Raw genomic sequence first — 22,525 nt, 5'->3', positions numbered from 1 at the left:
TTACAGGTATGACATTTGGCCGGGAGTATCCTGAAAAGTGTGGGAAAGTAACTAAATAAGATTTAGGGGATGGTTGCGAAAGAAGTGAATGTTAGACGTCATTTTTCTTTTTGCAAATCAGTCAAGGCATCTAATCTGATGTGTTGCAGAGTAAAGAACAATATGAGGACATCACCTGTATTTCAATTTCAAATTAACTGAATACAGAGGTCAAAGGTCAGTGTTTCCTTCGATAATTTATTCAAAACAAGGCAGAAATCTTCTGGAGTGATCTTCGGCCTCGGTGGGATAAATTACTTAACGTATCAAAGAAAGGAGAGCTCAAAGCTTCTTCCCAGCTCAGTAACAGATGGAGCAGTCAGTGAAGGATGGAGAGTAAACTCAGAGGTTAGAGAGGCTGGCTTGTGACCGGCTGCTCATTGAAGAGCATCAGTGGGAAAGTGAAGGAAAGTAAAGGAGTGCTGCTGTCTCCTTCCTTCACCCCTTCATGACCAGCAGCAGTAAAAGACCGTTACAAATGTCTACAGGAAGAATTTTCCCAAACGTACGTACTGATATAACTGTGGCCAGAGGGGTGGTATTGATGAAACTACAACATATGCGCACCACAGCGTGTGTGTCATTCATAATCAGCACTGATTCATTAACAAATTAACAAATATTGTGTAACATCGACAGACTGAAGTGGTGCGACACGTCCAAATGGTTTGGCAGGCGACCGATCCAGAACGCTGAGAGAGCTGACAGCTTGTATTTTGACTGAGTCACTCCTGAGTATCACACTGTTCAATGTTATATCGGTTAATACTACCAGCTCCTCTTAAAAACATGCAGATTTTCAGTGGGTGAGTGTTGCATTCATGGCTGCTGAAATAGTGGTAAATGTGAAATTATGAAGGCGTTGTTAATCAGTGTGTCACTACTCGTTCCATCCAGGAGTAAAAACATGTAGTAAGCAGCACTACGCAATGTTTACAGTCATACAACAGTCAGATCCGACCAGACAATCTGATTGGACAAGAGGCAGTCCATGAGTGATGACAGAGAACCACGTCACTGGGACTTTTTACTCTGTGTATCACTCCGCCTCAGCCAGGTGTTCTGAATACTGTTAATTAACATTACAGCAGAGCGTGTATGTCTACATTGAAGAAGCTGGTACCTCTGAATCACACAGCAGACTCGATGATAAATTAAAACAAACAGATAAATGTACATGATAAAAAACAGCTGATCTGTGGTAACCTGGAGACGCTAGCTGTGTCCCAATCCAGGGTCGCAATTCTTCAGAAGGTGTATTCGAAGGCGTCACAGCGGCGCGTCATGGCTGTCCCAATTCAAAAGCTCCTTCAGATGCGGCCGACAAATTTTCCCAGGCCACGAAGGATGCACCCGATGGATCCTTCGTGGCCCAACGTATCCCAAGATTCAATGTGCGCCTAGTCAAACGAGATGGCGGGCTCTCAAGCAGCCGAGGAACACATGTTTAAATGTACATTTTTGGTTTCAACTCAATCAAATAGCTAGCAATACGCATGTTTAAAAGTGTAGAAAAACGAAGGGCAATTGAAACAAACTATCTTTAAAATAAGAGGTTAAGTTTCGTGACGTTAATTATGCTAGCTAGTTAGCCCACTAGTTACCTGTTGCTAGGCGACAGGAGCGGCATTAAGGTTAAGGCTGGGAACAGCTGGTGACACAAACAGGAAATCCTCCGTAGACCAGACCGTCTCATTTCAGCCCGGCCTTAGACGTCTACACAGGCCATGAATGGAGCATCCTCTGTAGACCGCCTCCTTCGAGGGCTGCAGCCCCTGGATTGAGACACAGCTACAGAGTGCGGGAGAATGTTTGGGTTGCTTGGCAACAAAAGTCCAGTTTCAGTTGAGTTGTGGAACTAGATAAGCTGGTGGAGCACAAAATAATCTGTTGTTGATTGTTACTGTTTACTACTGTTTGTCGCTTGTTTAACTGTTGTATAAAAGCAATATGACACTCGAGGTCATGATGATGTCTTTATCTACGACACTACGACCGAATCACAGCCACGGTGACATTCAGTACATCACTCCCTCTCATGTGAGGTTTCTTAAATAAACGATGATTATAATGACGCCATGTAATGGGTTAGGGGTCCCTTGTAGGAGCTTAAGAGCCAGATTCATTTGGGGGGTTAGTAGAGAATAAAAACAGTGGTAGAATCAATGTTGGGTTCATGTTATCCAAGTCTCCTGAAAGTCAAAGATGCAAAATTCAAGGATTCAAAAACAGTAACGCTTATGTTGCTCACCTGAGAAGAAAAAAACAGCAAGTATAAAATGGGACAATGTCCGTGTGCGTCGCTGTCCCTAGTGGCCAAAAATAGAACCACAAGTAGATATGTTGAGAATGCCGTAATTGTTCGAGGTGAAGCTAACAGCCATTACTTTCTTTTTTAAAGGTTATTTTTTGCCTTTATTAGAAAGGACAGTGACAGGAAATATGTGGGGGCGAGAGCGGGGATGACATGCATTAAAGGGCTGCAAGTTGGACTCTGTATGGGGCACCAGCTCTACTGACCGAGCTGAACCAGCACCTTACTTTTCTATTCTCAACAACGTCAAGCTTTAAAAGCACATCACATTACTCGATGTGTCGTTCTAAAGCAAATATTTCCCTCTGACTTGTAGTAAAGTTGCACAATATCAACTAAAATCACACTGAATGTTTTCTACTTTCTACATCTGGTCTCCATGAAAGACCGACACTCAGGGAAAACAGAAAAATGAGCTTCCCAAGGACTCCATCTTTATAGCTTGATGATGCAGGATCAATTAAAACACACAGCTGTTCATTATCCTCCGGCTTTGAGCAATAAACGCTGATTACACAACACGCAGCAATCTGATAATTAATCCTATGGATTGTGGTTGATCGTGCCCTGGGAGCTCACCATCTGATGCACCCTCTGCCTCGCATACTGTTAGCGAGTATTCTTTCAGGAGCAAAACATCTTCATGATTACTGGTGCGTCAGAAGTCTTGTTCATCATCACCATCAGAAGGAAAAAGCTTTTGCAGTAGGATTATCTGTTAAGGGCCTGTTTGTGTGCGTACTCACAGCCAGCAGGCGGTTCTTGTCCTTCTCTGCATCTTTGAGGGCGTTCTCCAGGGACACTCTGTGTTTCTTGGCAACTTCCTCCAGAGCTCGAGCCTGGCCCTCCTTCATCTGACTGGCGTCCTCTTCGGAGCGAGCTCGCATACTGTTCATGTCCTTCTCGTGGGACGCCTTCTCCTCGCGCAGGGTCTGTGAAAAGGCAGATAGATTAATATGCATGTAGATGCACACACTGATGAAATATGCTCAAAGGTGAGTGTTTTCATAGACCACACACCCACCAGGCTTGGGCTGACATTCACACCATATGCTGTGTTATGCAGCCATATTGACAGTGTTTACTAAGTGACAGCCAAGGAATCAATCCTGCGTTCTGGATCCCTCTCCTCTTCTATCTTTCTTACCACTTCACACTCGTATCTGTTACTCCTAACGCCAACCTAACAAGCTGAAGCAGAGGATTTGTACCGTGTTTGAAAGTGTATCTATTATTTATAGAGCTATGAAACACATAATCAGTAGAAAACATAACCCCTCCATCAGATAGCAGATGTTGCCTTCAGCATTAGGAGTGACAGATGCAGTCAACTGATATTTCCTCGAGCCGCGGCCTTGTTAGTTTTTACTGCTACGCCTGTCAAGAACATCACGGTGGCCCTTGAAATTCTTTGTTTTTCTTCTTAAACCATCAGATTTTCAAAAGAAAGAATTTAAAAAGGAGCGTTCACATTTCAAGGCCGACAACAGTCAGCTTTGTTGTGTGAAGCGACCAGCTGCTATCGGATTTCATCAGCTGTGACGAGCTGGAGTCATCCCCGGCAGATCTTTAAATGTTTTTAGCTGACCACGTGAAAAGGTGTTAAAATCATAGACTGTATAAAAAGATGGACATGACAGCTCCCTTAAAGTGAAGCCAAACCCTCTCTATCGCCCCCTGCTGACTGTCTGCAGTATAGCTCATAAAGCCCGCCTCCTCCATGTTAACAGATGGGACATGAGTCAAACTATAAAATCAAAATACACGTCAAACACATTTTTCTCAAACATGGTTTCTGTCATTATAGTTAGTGTTAATTTTTCTGACAAGTTTACTTTTAATTTGATGATGTCAAAAGGATGATTGACAGCTCTGTTGACAAATCAGGCTCCTGCAGCGTTCTGTTCCCAGAGTAGCAGAGTAGAGGAGCCACATTTTTGCAAACTCACTGCTACTAATTACTACATTTCAAGCTAGCTAAGTTTCAACAAGTTGCCGCTAAACGATGGCAGAGACGTGTTTTGCTTTCGAGGCGGAGGGGGCGGTTGGAAATGTGCACAGTGGGCGGGGCCTATGCAGATTCAGGAATTTTTAATGAGGGAGAAGGAGGATTTTTACAAGGTAATTAAAAGTATTTTGCATAAAAAAACTTATCAGACACAATTTATTATTTCAAGCAGAGTATTCTATATGTCTTTAAACATGACTGGAGCTGCTCTTTAATCAGATAAAGGGCAGTACAGAGCAGCTAATGGGTCTGAAGTCGTCGCTTCTTGGTTCCCACAAAGTGAATATGCTGTGCACTATAACCTGCAACCATACAAAGTAAGGTAATTCACCAACTCCTAGTAATGCTAACTGACTACTGTACTAAGCTAAACAGCCAAATATGCTAATGCAGCTTCTCTTACCCCCCGGAGTCTGATGCAGGCTCTGATGAGACAATCAGTGTTTGGGAGGGGTCAGCTGGGATGATTAACAGCATGCTGATTTTCACTTGCTGGTGATTCGATGTGGATACGTGGAAGTGAGATGCAGAACAGAACTGGCTCATAGATTTCAAAGTGGACAGATAAAAGAGGAGAAAGAGGTAAAATATAGAAATGGCTAACAGCCAGAAGACGCGTCTTAGAGGGCATCGAGGAGAAGTTATGAAGTCCGGCTGATTTAAGTTGTTTCTAAGCTCCATATATTGCGTAACCGACCTCGGAGCAGACAAGCAAGAACGAATGCCCTCAGTACCAAGAAGCGGTGCGCCAAGCTTGCTCATAAAACTCTGGTACAGGTTGGATCGACACATTGGTCACAGAAAACAGTCATTTTCCTGGAGTAATAAACAACTAATCTGTCGCCCATTGTCTTTTTGTTTAATCAGGGGAGCAGCTGTTTCTTCACAGCGTGTGTTTAACAAAATTTTAATTAGCCAAACTTTGCCAAAAAAGGCCCGCAGGGAGAGTAATATCCATTCCTGTAGCTGGCATTAGGCAGGTACATGACTCATAAAGTAAACAGAAACAGAAGGAATATTTCCTGTTAAAGTGATTACCAAAATTGTCAGTGAGGTTCCTTTTTATCCCCTAAAAAAGATTCAGTTTACAATATATTTCTGCTGTTCTGCTGACAGTCATAATGAGGATTTAGTTGTGCATAAAGAAGTGTATTAAAAATGGTTCAGGTTTCTACTCATAAAAATAATAGCAAAGTATGAAAGAAGCTCATCGTTACTGAATGAATTGACGACATGCTTAAGAGCTGAGTCCTTTAACATCGGGCATTGTTTGATCCTCAGTCATCTTAGATCTACTTCACAGGGCTGCCCCCTAAATGTCAACGATGCTAATCATCAGCCGAGACGACAAAAAGTCAACCCACATTTTTTCAGTGGAATTTCTGCACTTTCTGCACTCATCAGCAACTGCATAGCGGTCTGTAATCATTACAAACCAAGTCTAAAAATGACCCTTTAATGTTGATTGTTTTACTTAACATAAAAACCGTTAATTAAAAAATAACCAAACGGAGCAGTTTCAGAGTCTGTTGGATGCTCTTCAGCGAGGTTTTAAGGGATGCCAATTGAGTTGGTTATTAAGCCGAACTTAATCTGAGCTTGTTTCTCTGATCAATTAAGATCCAAATGTCCAGATGTGTACATCAAAATCCTTCCTACAGTTACATGATTTAATTAAAAACCATGTTGACTTGACTTGAAATAGTAAAAAGTAGTGGGCTGGAAATGTTAAAATGTCTGGCCATCCAGCTGACAGCTAAATCGGGAAACACTACGCCTTTCTTACACCGCGGTTACACCTCAGCGCCGTAACGAAGCTCTGCCGTCATGCAGCCTTTGCCATTTTACATTGGAACAAGCAAGCAGAGTGTGTTTTTAGCATGCTGGCGTGCAGTGAGAATCTGGCAAATTACAGGTTATATTAGACATTAGCAGCAACATGAAAACCCTTTCATTTCCCACCAGAAATTGAATCACGTTGTTGTGCGGTAATTGCTCCGACCTGTTTTGGAAATCTACCAAGAACTGTCAATCAAACAGGTCAAACTGAGCGATGGTGCTGCGCTGTCATCGGGCCGTACAAACCCAAAGGGTGAAACATCTCCACAGTGAGACACGACTTACAAACATCCTGTGAGGGTTATTTGTCTTTTAGCTGAGAGGACGATTAAAAAAACCCTCTAAAGAAAAGCAAACAACATAAATACGGTGAAAGATAATCGTAATAAGAGAGAAGGAGAAACAAAACACATCTCCCATTAATGTAATGACTTTAAAAAACTTTTTATAATTAAATGAAACAACGCACATTATCGCAGATGTTATTCCTCTCCCAGTTTGCTCATGTTGTTTATTTTAAAACCCAATTGGTTCAAAAATTACTAATTTATGCAAACAGGCCGGTGCCTCTTCCACATTACCAGATCTGTTTTTTAAATGTAACGATTATTGTTCAGGAAAAGACGCTGAGGCACGTTGCTGCTGCCGTAACAGAAAGGTGCCATCAATTTTAAGTGGTGCGAGATCTTCTGCTACCCCGAGGAAGAAATTCTAATTCACAGACGCCTGGCTCAGTGGGAGAAGTGTCCCGGCTCCCAGAGGATCACGCTGCACAAATGTCAGAGATAAAAGGATGGGAAAACACACATGAAGCTGCAACACTTGACATTTACTGTCGACTGCGGTCGGTCTGCTGACTACACTGTTCTTAAATCATCTGACCTTTAAGCGTCTTGGTTTTTAAAAGAGGAGCTGCTTGCGTTTTGTCTGGGTTTTTAAATGCAGTGATCGACAGGTGAGACCCTTTCAGCGGTTTGATGATTACAGGTGCACAAGATTTAGTTTCCTTCTCTGCAGAAAAGGCAGCATAGCGACTGAAAGCAACTTCAGAAAGGGAAACAGAGTGGGCTGATGCGCATGCCTTCTGTGTTCTCTGTAAAGAACTTCCTTAAATATAAAATTAACTCAAGTCAAAAACGTGTTTTTCATCTATAGAGACTCTATAGGATAACTGTCTCTGTGAGGTCATAGAAGTAAAATAAATAAGATTAAAAAATACTTAATAGATATGAAGAATAAATCAGTTTTTCTTGTTATTTTGGAGAATTGTAAGCATTAGAACTGCTGCAGAGCCTGTTAAAAATTGTCTTTTCACTTTTGGGCTTTTCTCTAAAACAGGCGATGTTTGAGATTACTGACTAGTTTTGGGGAAATGGGACGGACTGTCAAGAAGAAGTTAAGCTTTATAAAGGTCACAAGTTAAAGACAGAGAAAACTAACTTTTTCTTTTAATAAGGCATCTCTAAGCCTGAAACAAGAGGACCAGTGTTTAGACTATCAGGGGGGGATTCAGGAAGAATGAACTGCGGCCGCTGGTAGCACCACAGCTATCTGCTCCTTCTTAAAGTAATAATCTTGAATATTTTCATTCAAATAAATGTCTGTTAAGTCACTATCTATCGCCGAATGAGGTAACACAATGGTGATTGAGCCTATGGCCCACTGATGAAAGCCCTTGCATTAACAGTATCACAGACTGGGTGTCTGTGGCGACTTTCACGGAAAAAATCACAAGCAGCGCCCAGTTAGTGGCGCGTTTTCCATCAGCCAGCAGTGGTTGGTCTGCCAGAGAGGGTAGGCGGAACTAAGCGACTGCGTTTCAGCTCTCTGCAAGCGTTGCAAGTAAACAGTAATCTACTATGACTGAACAACCAAAGAAAAGATGGATGACTACAGATACAACTTCAACAAGAAGTGAAAATCCAAAGAAAAAGAAACAAACTCGACGCTCAGATGAAGCGAACAGTCTGAAAAGGAAACGACCGTCAGCCAGGAAAATCAAGAGTTACAACCAGAGCCAAGATCTTCGCGATTATAACTTTAAGGTCAGATTCATGAAGCACATTGCCCTAATGATATTTAAGCACAGTTTGCTCTTGTTTTGTGTCTGATTGTGGAGAGAAGCTGTCCGCACCTCCGCTCTCTGCTGCGTGGAGCTGAGCTCTCATGCATTAACTGAGCTCCGCAAGATTGAAGCTCAACTCCATGCCCAAATCGATGAAGAGCAGGGAGAGGAGGGGGCAGCTCTATTAACAGTTTATTGTGAAGTCCAGACTCGACAGGTGTTTGCTAGTTCAACTGTCTGTAACGTAGCTTCATTCCTTGAGCGAGGCGTCGTCAGCTGGCCTTTGTGAATTAGGTGCTTTTCGCATTGAGACGCTGTTTGCTCTGCAGCGCACTTTGGGGTGCATCCAACTCTTTGCATGTGCTTCAAGAAGAGTCTTGTTTTTGTCATTTGGGCAGGTTTAGCGTGTGCAGAAGCCGTGCAGTCCTTTCGTGAATTAGCTTCTGGGTCTGTTTATGTTAAAAATGCTGAAAAGTATGCTAATTCATTGCTTTGAGTTTTCCTGGTGCTTTAATTTGACTTATTTCTGTTTCCAGCAAGGAACTATTCTCCAAAACATGAGCTCAGATTTTTTTAACTTACTGTATTTGAAGGAGGAAAAACTGGAGCAAAGTCTAACAAAAACTTGAGTCACAGCATCTTATTACTTATTCATAACAGCGTTATGCGTGCAGTGTGTGAATACAAATCATGCCACCATGACACACACACTTATACACACCTTCTCCAGGGACTGGAGCTGTTGTTTCTGCCTTTCGTCCAGCGCCTGGCTCTGGTTCTGCAACGACTCCCTCTCTTCCTCCATCCTCAGCACTTTGTCCTTCAGCCGGCTCCGCTCGTTGTCCAGGTCCCTGATGGCCGCTTCCTGGGTCATCTGGGTGGCCTGCAGGCTGCTGATCTGACCTATGACAGGGCGGGAGAGTCAACAGACGTGAGAAGAATGATAACAGTAAAGCCATGTCATCGGCATGCTGTCGTTCAGGGAGGTTTCTTGTTGATGCACGAACAAATCCGCTTCGTTAATGGAAAACTTGGTCCTGGACTAAATCTGCTGGGTTACCAGTTTGTTTAACTTCACCATTAGTTAGCACATTACTTGATTTGGAGGCAGAGAGACTTTGTTTTGTTGTAAACTCACCATTCAGTAGGGACCTAAACACCCTGGTAATGTTATTTCTAGTTTCCTCTGAAGCTGTGGCAGCGGCTGTTAAATGGTTTAAAACTTCCGTTAACAGTCTTGCAACAATCTTTACAGCTGTGTCACTCCTCCGTGCTCATCGCCATTTTTGTGGCTTTTCTTATGTCACTGTATTTCATCAACCTTGTTTGGTAATTAGCTTTGGAGGAAGATGGTGGACATTTTCTCCAGCCGGTGTTGGCAGCGTCAGCTGTGTATGGGCACAAAACCAGAGCTCGTTAAATCAATTAACAAACCACAGATGTGGTGATGAGTTTTTTTGTTTGGAACCAAAAAAACTAAAATTGCTGGCCTTAATACAGGTTACAGTTACAATGACTTAATTACAAGTTGGCCAATCATTGTCACCAAGTTAAAACATAAAGCAGTCTGATAGGGCACGGATCACAAGCGTTTAAAGAGAAGTGTTGAACATGTGCATGAACAAAAGAACGGTGCTGTCACCAGTGTCCCGACACTTCCAGGTTACATTTTTCCCAGTTATACTTGCTGTACCATAAAATTCGGTGCATGACACACACTTTTAATATGTTTTTTTTTTCATCTAAAAAGTGGCCTGCGTCCTACAAACCAGTACGACCACTATACCAGTATAAAATGCAGAGGGAGGTATTTTATTGTGTTACAGTATTTTACCCAGACAAAGGCGCTATAATCGAGCTAAAGCTTCGTCACAGACATGTGGCGTCATGAACGGCGTCATGAACGGCGTCATGAACGGCGTCATGAACGGCGTCCTCACAACAATCAACGTTACCGTAGGCTGAGCTCAACTACCGCACCGGTAGCTAGCAGGATTACAAACTTGACTTGGTGAAAACAGATGGTAGGCTGTAATTTGTGTGTGTTTTGAAAGTGTTTTGAATGAAAATAAATTGAAGCAGTGTTGAAATAACTTGTATACCGTTTTTATATAGCTTTAGAAAACCCTTTTCCCCTCTGAGATACCCCCCAAAAACAGACGTCTGCGTCTTATATTCCAGATTTTGCCGTAGTTCTGCACAAACACAGATTTACGAGCAATTTGGTTTAACATCGACATTTGTAGTTTAGATAATCTGGGTGAAACAGATGTAGACATGGCTGCAGGACATTTCTTTAATGTGTACAATAATCGAAGTTGTATTAAACGGCTATCTATGATAACTTAACACCAACGCTCCCAAACCAACCAGACAAATAAAAGGAACCAAAACCATCCTCGTCACGTGGACGGCTACTCCATCCATCCACCCATCCGCACAGGTCCCCAACTCTGGTGTCATCCTGGACTCCACCCTCTCGTTCCAGTCATCAAATCAGTCACAAAATCCACATTCAACCGCCTCAAAAACATTTCCAGACTCCGAGGCAGAGACCCTCATACATGCCTTTATCACCTCCCGTCTGGACCACTGCAATGGAATCTACTCATTGCAAATCCCTGGACTGGCTCCAGTATGTGCAAGAACTGTGCTGCCAGGGTTCTGACCTGCACCAAGCCCTGGCAACACACCTCTTCCACCTTCACTGGCTCCCAGTCAGGTCCAGCATCTCCGATAAAATCCCCCTTCTCACCTACAAATCCCTCCATGCCCTGGCCCCTTTCTGACCTCCTCCACCCTTATACCCCCTCCCCAAAATCAGGCCTGCTCACCATTCCCACACCTGCCTGCAGACTTTTGCTAAGAGAGCCTGCAGTGTGGCGGCCCCCACCTTCTGAACTCTCTCTCTCTAATGAGATCTGCCACGTAACAACCATTCACTCATTAAAAAAACCTTCCTTTTCAACAAGATCTACAATCAATAACAACTGTTGGCACCATAAGTAAGTCAGGAGGTATGATCTGCACTATGTGGTGAATGTGTACATACCAGCTGGTCTTATCTGCCTCGATCGCATGCGAGCAGCTCGAGTGGAGAGTGATAAAACATGCTCATTTGTCACGAGCAGCTCATAGGAGCTAATGGGCCGAGCATAAATCTGCACTGACTTTCTGCTTCTGCTCAGACGGTAATGTTTTTGCAATGTTGTTCCAGAAAGCACCGATGGAGAGACTTCACAAGATGTTAAATCAAACTGTAACATGCAACACCCAACTGGAGCAACACACAAACACACCATAACTGGGAATAATTGATGTGCGAAGGGGTTTCCTCCGCTCTTGAGGGACTGGGAATACCATTAGCCGGGATATACAGCGTTACAGCATTTAATGTTTCAGGATAGGATGCCTCAGACGAGATGAGACGAGCCGTTAGTGGATATGTTTGATGTTTTTGCACGACAAGCTCTGGAAGTGTCTGAGGCGTGGGTTTAAGTGTTCTATAGCTTTATAAATAAAAGTCTGTATAAGAGAGAAAAGAAGAGGAGATGCTGAAGGTCTTACTGGCTTTCAGCAGTATTTCCGTTGCTTGCTGCTGAACTCGGTCTCTGGCTGCCTCCAGTTCACACTCGGCCTCCTTCTGACGGATCTCCACGATCTCAGAGTTCTGGGTCACCTCGTCCAGCTGCTTGCTCAAGTCCTGGAGAGGGGTCAAATCAGCACAGAGGAGAGGAGGAGAGAGAATCGTATGTTCACATCAAGTAGCAGCCAGAGAAGCATCACTTAGAGGAAAACAAAGAGCAGAGCAATGCTGAAGGGACTCTGTGTGTCAATCTACGTATCAATCCACACCTGTGCTCATGTCCCATTATTCTTAAAGCCTCTAAAGGGGTCACTTGTATGAACCTACAGAAAACTCTCTCTCAGTTATGCAGCTCTCCTCGGCTTTAGGTGTTTTATCATGAGTTTCAGCTCATTGTTTCGCTGTCAGCTTGGCTCACTGCAGCTTCTTTGGGTAGAAAACGCTTTACTAAACACAAACAGCTCCAGAGAAAATGAAGAGACCACAGCAAAAAAAAGTTAGTTTAAGTATTGTCACGGTACCGCACACACTATGAGTTGGCCGTTATGCTATGCAGGGTGATGGACTGTGATTGGTTAGTAGTTCAGTAGATAGACACACTCTCATTTAATGAAGTACAGGGTTTGAGATAGATACAAATGTACAACTACTGAGATGAAGAAAACAACCACATGCTCTAAATTAAAACATTTAGCTTGAGTTAAAAAATATTTTGTCGTATAACTTAGTTTAAACTGCATCTGTTGTAGCTGCATAAGCAGAAGCCAACAGTGACTAGCTCTACCATAACTAGTTTGTCAAGCTAATTAAGTGTATTGGTGGCATATTACTAATACCAAGGATCAAGAATATAAGTGCTGACTGCTGCTCAGTTAATAAGAACTAGACTTCAGAGAGGGATTTGACATGCACGCACACACACACACACACACACACACACACACTGCAGTGGCTGTGTGATTTAGCACTCTGTAAGAATTCATGAGAGGCAATTTCACATCTTTCAATCCCATCAAACAGCCTGCCTCAAACTTAATTACTGCTGCTGCGGCTAAGACAAAGAAACCTCAGTATGATAATAACCACTGAGGAGTCACACACACATTAGACGTGAGGTGTGTGTGCGTGTGTGTGTGCGTGTGTGTGTGTGTGCATTTTCCTGATGAACCCACAGCAGGTAGATGCATTTGGTAACCGCTGGGTTTATAGAGACAGAGAGAGAGAGAGAGAGAGAGAGAGAGAGAGAGAGAGAGAGAGAGAGAGAGAGAGACCCATAAAAAGTGTGTTATCTGTTCTTCGTGTTGTGCATCTTTGTGAGGACAATCTGTGTTTTAAACATTGTTATGATAAACGTTTGTGATGGTGAGGAGCTTTTTTGGAGAGTGAGGGTAATTTTGAAAATGACCACCATTTTGCAAAGTGAGGATCTTTTTTGGAAAGTTTGGACTGCTTCAGAAAGTAAGGACCTCTTTAGAAGGTGACGACCTCTTTTGAAAGAAAGGCCCTTTTTGGAAAGAAAGCACCATTTCAGAAAATTCGGACCACTTTGGAAAGTGAGGCCATTATTCAAACTAGGGAGTATTTCAGAAAGTGAGGACTTAATTGACAAGCAAGGACCAGTATAAAGAGTGAGGACCTCTTTGGAAAGTAAGGACCACTTTGAAACGTGAGGACTCTTTTGACATTTCTGATCATTTTGGAAAGTAAGGACCTATTTGCGAATGGAGGACCATTTTGGAAAGTGAGGACCTCTTAGGAAAGTAAGGACCACTTTGAAAAGTTAGGACCATTTTGCAAAGTATGGACCTATTTGCAAATGGAGGACCCTTTTGGAAAGTGAGGACCTCTTAGGAAAGTAAGGACCACTTTGAAAAGTTAGGACCATTTTGCAAAGTATGGACCTATTTGCAAATGGAAGACCCTTTTGGAAAGTGAGGACCATTTTTCCAAAGCAAGGACTATTTCAGAAAGTTATGACTTCATTGACAAGCAAGGACCAATATAAAGAGTGAGGACCTCTTAGGAAAGTAAGGACCACTTTGAAACGTGAGGACTCTTTTGATAATTGAGGATCTCTTTGAAAAGTTAGGACCATTTTGCAAAGTGAGGACGTACTCGGAAATGGAGGACCCTTTTGGAAAGTGAGGACCATTTTTCTAAAGCTAGTACTATCTCAGAAGGTGAGGACCTTTTTGGAAAGGGGAGTACCATTCCGATAATGGAGGACCTCTTTGGAAAGTGAGAACTCTTTTGATTATTGAGGACCTCTTTGAAAAGTGAGGACCATTTTGCAAAGTCAGGACTTATTTGCAAATGGAGGACCTTTTTGGAAAGTGAGGACCATTTTGCAAAGTCAGGACTATTTCAGAAAGTGCACGGGGACCTCTTAGGAAAGTAGGGACCGTTGGAAAAGTGGGGACCACTGTGGAAAGTTAGGCAAATTGAGGACCTTTTGAAATCTCGATGATTAATGATTTTGGAAATGGAGGACCCTTATGGAAAATGAGGACAATTTTTCTAAGTGAGGATCTCTTTTAAAAGGGAGGACCTTTTTGGAATGGAGGACCTTTTGGTCAGTGAGGACCTTCCGTTGAACCCCTACTGTTTTAAAAGGGCTGTTTGAGGCTTAGGCTTGATTTTAGGGCTTGGCATAGATTAGTTTTAGTTTGGTAAGATAAGTATGTGTTCATGATGGTCAAAGACATTATCATATCTATAGGGTTGCTTGCATGTACAATGTGAAAATGTAAGGACAGATTTGCTGTTTAGACTTTTTTGAGGACTTTTAGATAATGGGGTCATTTTGGTAAAATAACTTCAAAAGTCTAAGGAGGCTTAATCTGGCATTATTCTGATTTCATTTGTTAAGATGAAGACATAAGTGGCTAGTTGTGGATTCTTCCTGAGATTGTTCCAGTGAGAAAAATAAACAATGTCATCATACAAAAGCCATATGAATATTTCAGTATTCAAAGTTATGGTAACAACTGGACTTGTGGCTGTTAGTTTCATCTAAGTGTGGCGGCCCCAACAAGTGCAGTGTGTGCATGTCTGAGGCTGCAGAAGGGGTTGAATAGTGAAAAGTAAGTTTAATTGTGTCTCTGTTCATGTATCCAGCCCAACAGAGGAATCCCATTGTTACAAACTTTGAGTCATCACCTCTGATTCAACCCTCATTATTTTTAAAATCACCCACTCATGCTCACAGACACAGAGCCTCCCTTCTGTCAATCATCCTGATTGGACCTGTCTGAATCCTGCTTTGCTATTTTAAAACCGTGCTTTCCATGATGTATTGTTTTATCTTGCTAAAAGCTTCCACCAGCCGGTCCAGATAGGCTTTACCTGAGAGTGAAGCATCCGGTCCAAACACAGTGACAGCAGCAATATAACACAGCTTCAGTGGACTTTTTCACTTGGGGGATCATTTGTAATTTTTGGCGAGCTCATTCCTACAGAAGCTCGCGAACAGTCAGCCATTAATTACGTCTGTCTCAGTTCCTCCAAGCGATCATTTGCTTGCATTTCTCTGGAGATTTGCCTCCTAAATCATAAGCTAAAGTAGGACGACAGAGAACACTGAAGCAAGACGCTGTAGCATCCTGACACCAACAACAACAACTGCATTGACTGATGATAAGTCGATATTTGACGCTACTATTTCAATTCACGTAGTAATTACGCCTCCGGAGACGAGGGAACATTTTGATTTTAATTTTACTGACACAATTTAGCAAAGAGAGTCTAAAACGGTCTCTCTGTTAGAGCTTCCTTATAGAAACCAAATGATAACTAACTACAGGCAACGTGAGGTGTTTATTTTCATGAATAAACCGAAGATTAAAAGCACGGCTGCGAGCTTGTCAAAGGTTAAATTAAAATCTATTATCTCTCCACAGTGAACTTACAGCAGAAGTTCAGGGATTAAGGGACATGCTCATAGACTCGGGCTGTTATTAAGAGATTATTGTGATATTGCCGTAGCAACAACACAACACATCAGATACGAACTGTGTGAAAAAACGGTCTCAAATTATTTCTACCCTCTGATATCTGATGTTTCAAATGAGAGAATACAGAAGAGCTGTCAGACGGAGCCCTCCGCTCTGCTGCTCTGTTGTCGTCTCTTTATCTGGGTTACAGTTAATTGCACTAAAAGCTAATGAAATTACAAACTCCAGGCACACCAGCAACTGCTGACCTTGATCGTTTTCTCTGTAACGCTGAGAGTGGGGGGGGAACCCCGTTCTGTCTTTTGTGCAATCAGAGATAATTTCAGACAAACTTCAGAGAATATCAAAACAACACAACAGCCTAGTTAAGCAGTTCCCCTCCAGCACATGTCAGCTCTATCTTTAATGGTTGTGATGAGAGTATACTCCAAAGACCTTACAGAACTCTGAATTTCAAAAACATCTAGTTGGAATGAACACATTGCTGTTATTGCCTGAAACGAAATGCACGCATTAGCTACTGCGAGCATAGTAGGGAGCAGGGACATGATAGCACATTAATGGCTGCTCCATGTGGATATCCAAACAGCTGAAGATTGGGGCGCTGGTATAGCTCAGTTGGTAGAGCGGGCGCCACATGTCCATACTACAGTCCTCGATGCACTAATTGCAGGCTCGACACCCGGTCTGCCGATCATTTGGTGCATGTCATCCCCCACTCTCTGCTCCCCACATTTCCCGTCTCTCTTCAGCTGTATCTAATACCCCTTTGCCACCAAATTTAGCGCGTTGACGCAGGTTTTTTAGACCTGCGAAGACCCACTTATAGATGCCGTTTGTCTCTTTTCCCATTGCCAGTGAAGTATTCTCCTGTTGCTCTCTTTTCTGAAGCATCACCGTCTGACGTCACAAACTAGCTGGCGATAGGGATGGTAGACAGTGAAGATGTTACGGTGGTTAGGTCTTTATTGTATCTATTACTCATTCAGTCTGCTTATCAAACTCGGCGTAGACAAATTTGGAACGATGTTTGAGCTTTGCTCGGACGGAGACGGGAGGAATTTGTAGCTGAGATGACGAGGAGTCGCAGAACGCACAGACGAAGCATAGCATCGAAAGGGGGTGGAGATTAGTGTGTCGACACAGGTTTTGTGTTCCCATCTATGCCAATCGGAGCCGAGACGATAATTACCCGGGTCTACTGCAAAGTCATTTGACCCGGGTCTGAATGCCGATTGTAGCCTTTCCAAGTAAGCAAAAAGGCCGGGTGTTTGCAGGTGTTAGCGAGTTTTTTGACCAGTGGGAAAAGGGCTTTATATATAAGGCAAAAAGACCCTTATCCTGTTAAGGGTTGCAGGGGGGGCTGGAGCCCATCCTATCTGTCATTGGAGAGGTCGCCAGTCAATCACAGGGCTGACACATACACTATTCACACTTTCATTCACACCTACGGGCAATTGAGAGTCACCAAAGAACCTACCTACTTCTTTGGCCTGTATATATTTTTATTGTGCATGTTTGCTCATGTTTCCCTGCTTGCAGTCTTCCCTTTACTGCATTTGGGATGCTATTTATGCAGTGTAGCCCATTTTATTCAGTTTTATCCCATCTCCCCATTTTATTTTACACACCCATTTCATCATCTTTTACAGAGGACAAATTTTGTAGGCTGTCCATAAAAAACTGAATAAGAATATGGCCAATTATAGACTTACAGGCTGTTCTGTCACTGTGTCACCATCCCTGTCCTGTCTCGTTTTTATACTCCAGTTAAAGCCAAAGCTTTTGACCCTAAAGCCGGAGATGTGTTCAAGTGAGCTCAGACTGACCTTGACGTCTCTCTCAGCGATGGTGAGTGTCGCCTGAAGCTTGTGGGACTTCTCACGGTTTTCCCGAGCCTCGTCCGTTACCCTGGCCAACTCGGTCCTCAGTTTTCCAAGGGTCTTCTGGAGCGCCGCCTCCTGAGTCTGGAACTCCCGCCGCAGCTCGGCCTCGGTGCGTTTCCACGCCAACAGGTTGTCTGCAGTCAGCTGCTGAGTTCTCTTCATGGCTTCCAACTCGCGCTCGTAAAAGGCCTGAGCCTGGGGACACACAGAGTGGACTGTCCATCACTGTGAAATAACACCTTAATCCCAACAAGGTAATGGAAGAATAAAACATGCAGCAACAAGCTGATAGAGCCGACACCGGGCTTTATTTTACCTCCTACTCGCTTTGACTTCTCCCTCCTTCTTCTTTATTAAAGTTTGGACTGCATTCGAAAATCATTTCAGGTGGTTTTATACGCTTTCTGATCTCATGCTAAGATTATTTAGTACAAACTGACTCGGCTGAAAGAGTAAACTCTTCATTTTAAATGAATAGCTTTAGAATGCAGTACTTTCCTTTGAGCTGCAGATGTCTGCAGATCTCAGCCTGCAAGGTGAAATTATCGTGCCAACAAGGTTCAATTCAACTCCTTTTTAAACATGACTTTACAAAAGAGCCTATTTTACTTTGTAATATTTCTTTATTACCGTGCTGTGACAAAATAAAGACACTTTTTAAAAATCTTTGGACACAAAATATTTCAAAAAGGAAGGTTTTAAATTCTATATACGATTGTGAAGAAGAAGATCAGATTCAAATTCTTAAAGCTCAGCTCCAGTCATGTTTTTTAAAGACATAAAATGCTCTGCTTGAAATAATAAATTGTTTCTCATATGTTTTCTTCTGCAAAATATGTTTACTAACCTTGTTAAAATCCTCCAGAGGCATCTCCTCCTTCTCCCTCATTAAAAAATTACCTAACCTGCATAGGCCCCGCCCACTATGTGCTACATTTCTCTCGCCGAAAACGAAACACGTCTCTGCCATCGTTTAGTGGCAACTTGTTGAAACTCAGCTAGCTTGAAATGTGGTAATTAGCAGTAGTAACAGAAGTCAGAAGTGAGTTTGCAAAAATTACGATGACGGTTACAGCTGGCTCGCACATCGCCGAAGTGGTTGCCATAGGTTACACATAATGATATGCATAACAGGATTGGCTCCTTAGGTTTGTGACATCACAAACCCTGCCAATCTGAAAACGTGTTGTTCAGCCTGTCCTTGGTACACTGCAGTTTAAAAGCAGACAGGCCCAGCCATGGAGATGACTGCTGATGTTGTCCCTGACACGTCTTGTAGCACATGAAGAACACCACATGGAGATGTTCACAAGGTTAAACACTTGATTTTCACTGGAGGGAGTCTTTAAGGAGAAGTTACACTAAAACAACCTCTTTCAAAATGATCTTAGATTTGATTTATTGCAAAGTACATTTGCATAAAAAGATGAATAATTGAGGAAGACAGATTCTGGAATCATGAAAATATTGAGTTTATACATAAATGTATTTACATGTATTTAAAGTCTTCCTGCACCACTGCGTTGATTTAAAAACATCCGCCAGGCTGATTGCACTGTGTGTGTGTGTGTGTGTGTGTGTGTGTGTGTGCCTGTACCTTGCTGAGTTTGGCCTCGTACTCCTCCACCAGCCTCTTCTTGTCCTGTTTGAGCTCCTCCACCCGCTCCGTCAGAGAATCCACCTGTAACACATCAGCACAGCATGAGAAGGTAAGCTTACGTAGGGTTAGAGAGATAGAACCTGGGTTTCCCCAGTATGCTCTGATGTAGCTGGGACGTTAAATATAGAACAAGTTGACCTGCTGTGATCTACAGTTGCTGTAGCAGGTTAATTCAGGGTCAATAACATAGTAATCACAGCTGTCCCACTTCCTCAGCCCTCCCTGTAGTGATTTAGTTTGTTGTTTCAGGTTTCAGGGGCTGCTCTGATTCTGCAGTAGTTACTGTGTTACCTCGGCTTTATGGAGCTGTCCCAGTTTCTCCTGGTCTTTACTGTAGTTTGCGTTCTGACTCTGGTGGCTGCGCAGGAGCTCCTGGACCTCCTGTCTGTGCTGGGCCTTCAGCTCCTCCAGAGCGACCTTCTTCTCCTGCTCAAACTGGGTCTGGGCCGAGCTGAACGTACGCAGCTTCTCCTCGAAGGACCGCCGCATCTCCTCCACCTCCCTCGACATGGACACCACCCGCTGCGTGTGCTGTCGGACGGGACAGGAATAAAAGGCTGAGCTAACGGGGGGATTGATTTATGGGTTTGTAGGCTTCTCACACACATGGGTAAACTGTTTAAAAAAGGCCTCAGCCAGCTGGTGATGTACTGGCTCTGGGGAATTTGACCTTCTGGCTGCCAACCTGCCTGCTCTAAATTAGCACTGAAAACCAGCAAACACAGAAAGCCACTGTGAGAACATTAAGTCCCTTTCTAAATATAAAAAGAAAAACATCATACGCCATTGATGCAGCATTCTGTTATCCTGAGCCTGCTTCAGAGGCTGCACAATACACTGTTTTTTCATCATTACTGCAATATGAACATCCAACAAGACTGCTGGTAAAAAGAACAACACGTCTGCTGTTCAGAGAGATCATTTAGGATTCAGGAGAGATGATTTAAAAACATATGTACCATGTTAAACAAACTGAACAGAGCAAGACACAGGAACTGTAGAACTGCACCCCTCAGTATTAGTTCATTTTTTGCACATCATTTTAGTAATCATCATTTTGAGCAATGTAATCAAACTTGGCAGATTGTACTCATATCCTGCAGGCCGAGTTGCTTCAATCACCTGGGTACGAACGTTATTTTCGATCGGTGACCTAACGGGTCATCTCTAAATTTGCTCAAGACCTATGCAAGACAAAGAACACAAGTTTCCTACACGTTTTCTATTTCAAGTTTCCAAACTTTTCCAGAATTCAAGCTACATTTTTCAGACCATAATGTTCATGTAAATAAGTAAACTTGGGACAAATGTTCCTTAAATCAGCATCTCTCTCTGCACGTCACGGCCAGCCCGATCCAGATCTGAACCATTGAAAACCTCCTGAATGTGATCAACAAGAAGACGGATGGTCACAAGCCACAAAGAGCGGCCCAACGTCACCCAACAGCACTGTGACAGGCTGGCTGGTGACAACTCTTCCTGAGTTAAAACATTAGTATTCTGCTGTTAAAACATGAACTCTCAGATCTGGATGGATGGAAGGATGCCATCGCTCTAAGGAAAAACCTCACGTTTGTGTGCATCAGGAGGTTTTAAACTCTCTAGGTGGACAAGCAATAGCCGCACACTGTTGCAATCTGTGCCTGAGAGTGAAAGGGCTAAAGAGGTGAAAGATCTGAATCTTGAAAAGGATGCACTTCCCATATAAAGAGCTGATCGTGTTTCCTCATTATTCGAGCCCGAAAAACATTTAAAATTTTTTTTTTTTACGTCTTTAGGTTTTCTTAACCGGTCGTCATTTTCTGGAAATAAAAGACCTCAATGAGAATATTTGATTTGGAAGTCGTGAGAAATGTTGTTAACAATAAAACAAAAGTTAATTTTACACAAACACAAACAGATAAATAAAAGAACCAGAGAAAAACTGCAGGTTTTTTTGCATCTTCTCGACTCTTTTGGTTATGATGGACCTCTCTTGTAAGGAGCCTTTCTGGGGGTCCAAACACCCCTGCTCTCTCTTGAGTGTTAAGCATTTTTGGCTGGGCTGGCTGCGACCAAAAAAACCTTATGAAACACTCCCCTCGTATGATCGACATATCTTAAGATGAATCTAATATTTTAGAGAACAGGGGCATTATTCTGGAAACACAATATTCTCGTTTCTTATTTTAATTCTTGTATAACCCGGTGACTACTAAAACAAAATTCCATACTGTGTCGGTCTCCTGTGTGGGACCTGAAAACAAACATCTCTGAGGGCTGAATTTACATACAGATTCACCACGTTCATTTAAATTGGCTGCAAAGCCTAAAATTAACATTTCATTTACTACGGCGGCAGATAATTTCACAATTACCGACTCGCACAAATTACTACACGCAATTTGCACCTGAACATAAGCTGAGAGCGTTCACATGAATACTGAATTTCATGAAGCTTCAGAAACACTAGCTGGGGTCAGGGGGAGCTGAGAGCTGCTGGTCTCAGGATGCAGATGCCAGTCAGGTGGAAGGTATGATTGACAGCTCCTGCTATTCACTGCTTACATCAAGGCCAGTGACATTCATCAGCAGCATCCATCTGGGTGCTGACAACGGGAGTGCAAACACTTCTTTGCATGAGCTATAGTGTTGTTGCATGTTTCTGTCTTTGACTGTCTCTCAGAATCATCCGTCCGTGTGCTCTTGAACCGAGCTGCACGTCCTCGACCCTCAGTGCACAAATCTATAGAAGAATACCATCCATCTATCTCTCCTCTGTCAACTGTTATATCGATTTGCAACAATGTTCACTGTGTTCTCGACACACACCAACATGGAAAGGTCACAGAAATAGGCTGATGTATGTACTGTAAGTGTACACACAGTGTGTTAAATAACAGACACATTAGAGGTTAATGATGATGTAATGCAACTGGTACTCCTACAAGAGGAAAACAAGCAAGGCTGCGTTCAGTTCTACAACACCCTATTTTTCTGTTTGTCTATGGTCACTTTACTTTATGGTTATGTCCTTATGAAGCTAAAGTAATGCTGCTATTGTTAGCACAGTAAAAGGGGAGTGCACATTGCTCTCAGAGTTGCATGTTCCCCAACTTATAATAATCTCATAATATAAGACTTTAAGTTGACCTTTCAAAGGCTTTCAATTCTCAGTAACATTTTTCCCTCTGTC

The 22,525-nt window shown here is 42.8% G+C and overlaps 1 protein-coding gene across 3 annotated transcripts in view; it reads right to left on the bottom strand.

Annotated features, from left to right (window-relative positions):
• Window positions 1–22,525, bottom strand: part of fam184ab (family with sequence similarity 184 member Ab) — a 183,257-nt gene that overhangs the window by 92,185 nt on the left and 68,547 nt on the right. For all 3 annotated transcript variants that reach the window (XM_069657630.1, XM_069657631.1, XM_069657632.1), the window contains exons 4-9: window positions 19,642–19,881; window positions 19,288–19,371; window positions 17,634–17,885; window positions 11,833–11,968; window positions 8,987–9,168; window positions 3,100–3,285 (exon numbers count right to left, since the gene is read on the bottom strand). In XM_069657630.1, the coding sequence (XP_069513731.1) occupies window positions 3,100–3,285; window positions 8,987–9,168; window positions 11,833–11,968; window positions 17,634–17,885; window positions 19,288–19,371; window positions 19,642–19,881 (1,080 nt within the window). The remainder of the gene's footprint in view (window positions 1–3,099; window positions 3,286–8,986; window positions 9,169–11,832; window positions 11,969–17,633; window positions 17,886–19,287; window positions 19,372–19,641; window positions 19,882–22,525) is intronic.

This window comes from Semicossyphus pulcher, unplaced genomic scaffold, assembly GCF_022749685.1.
Source record: "Semicossyphus pulcher isolate SPU_LCO1_2020_fin unplaced genomic scaffold, fSemPul1.0.p SCAF_11, whole genome shotgun sequence".
Classification (NCBI taxonomy): Eukaryota; Metazoa; Chordata; class Actinopteri; order Labriformes; family Labridae; genus Semicossyphus; species Semicossyphus pulcher.
This window is presented reverse-complemented; position numbering and strand designations above follow the sequence as displayed.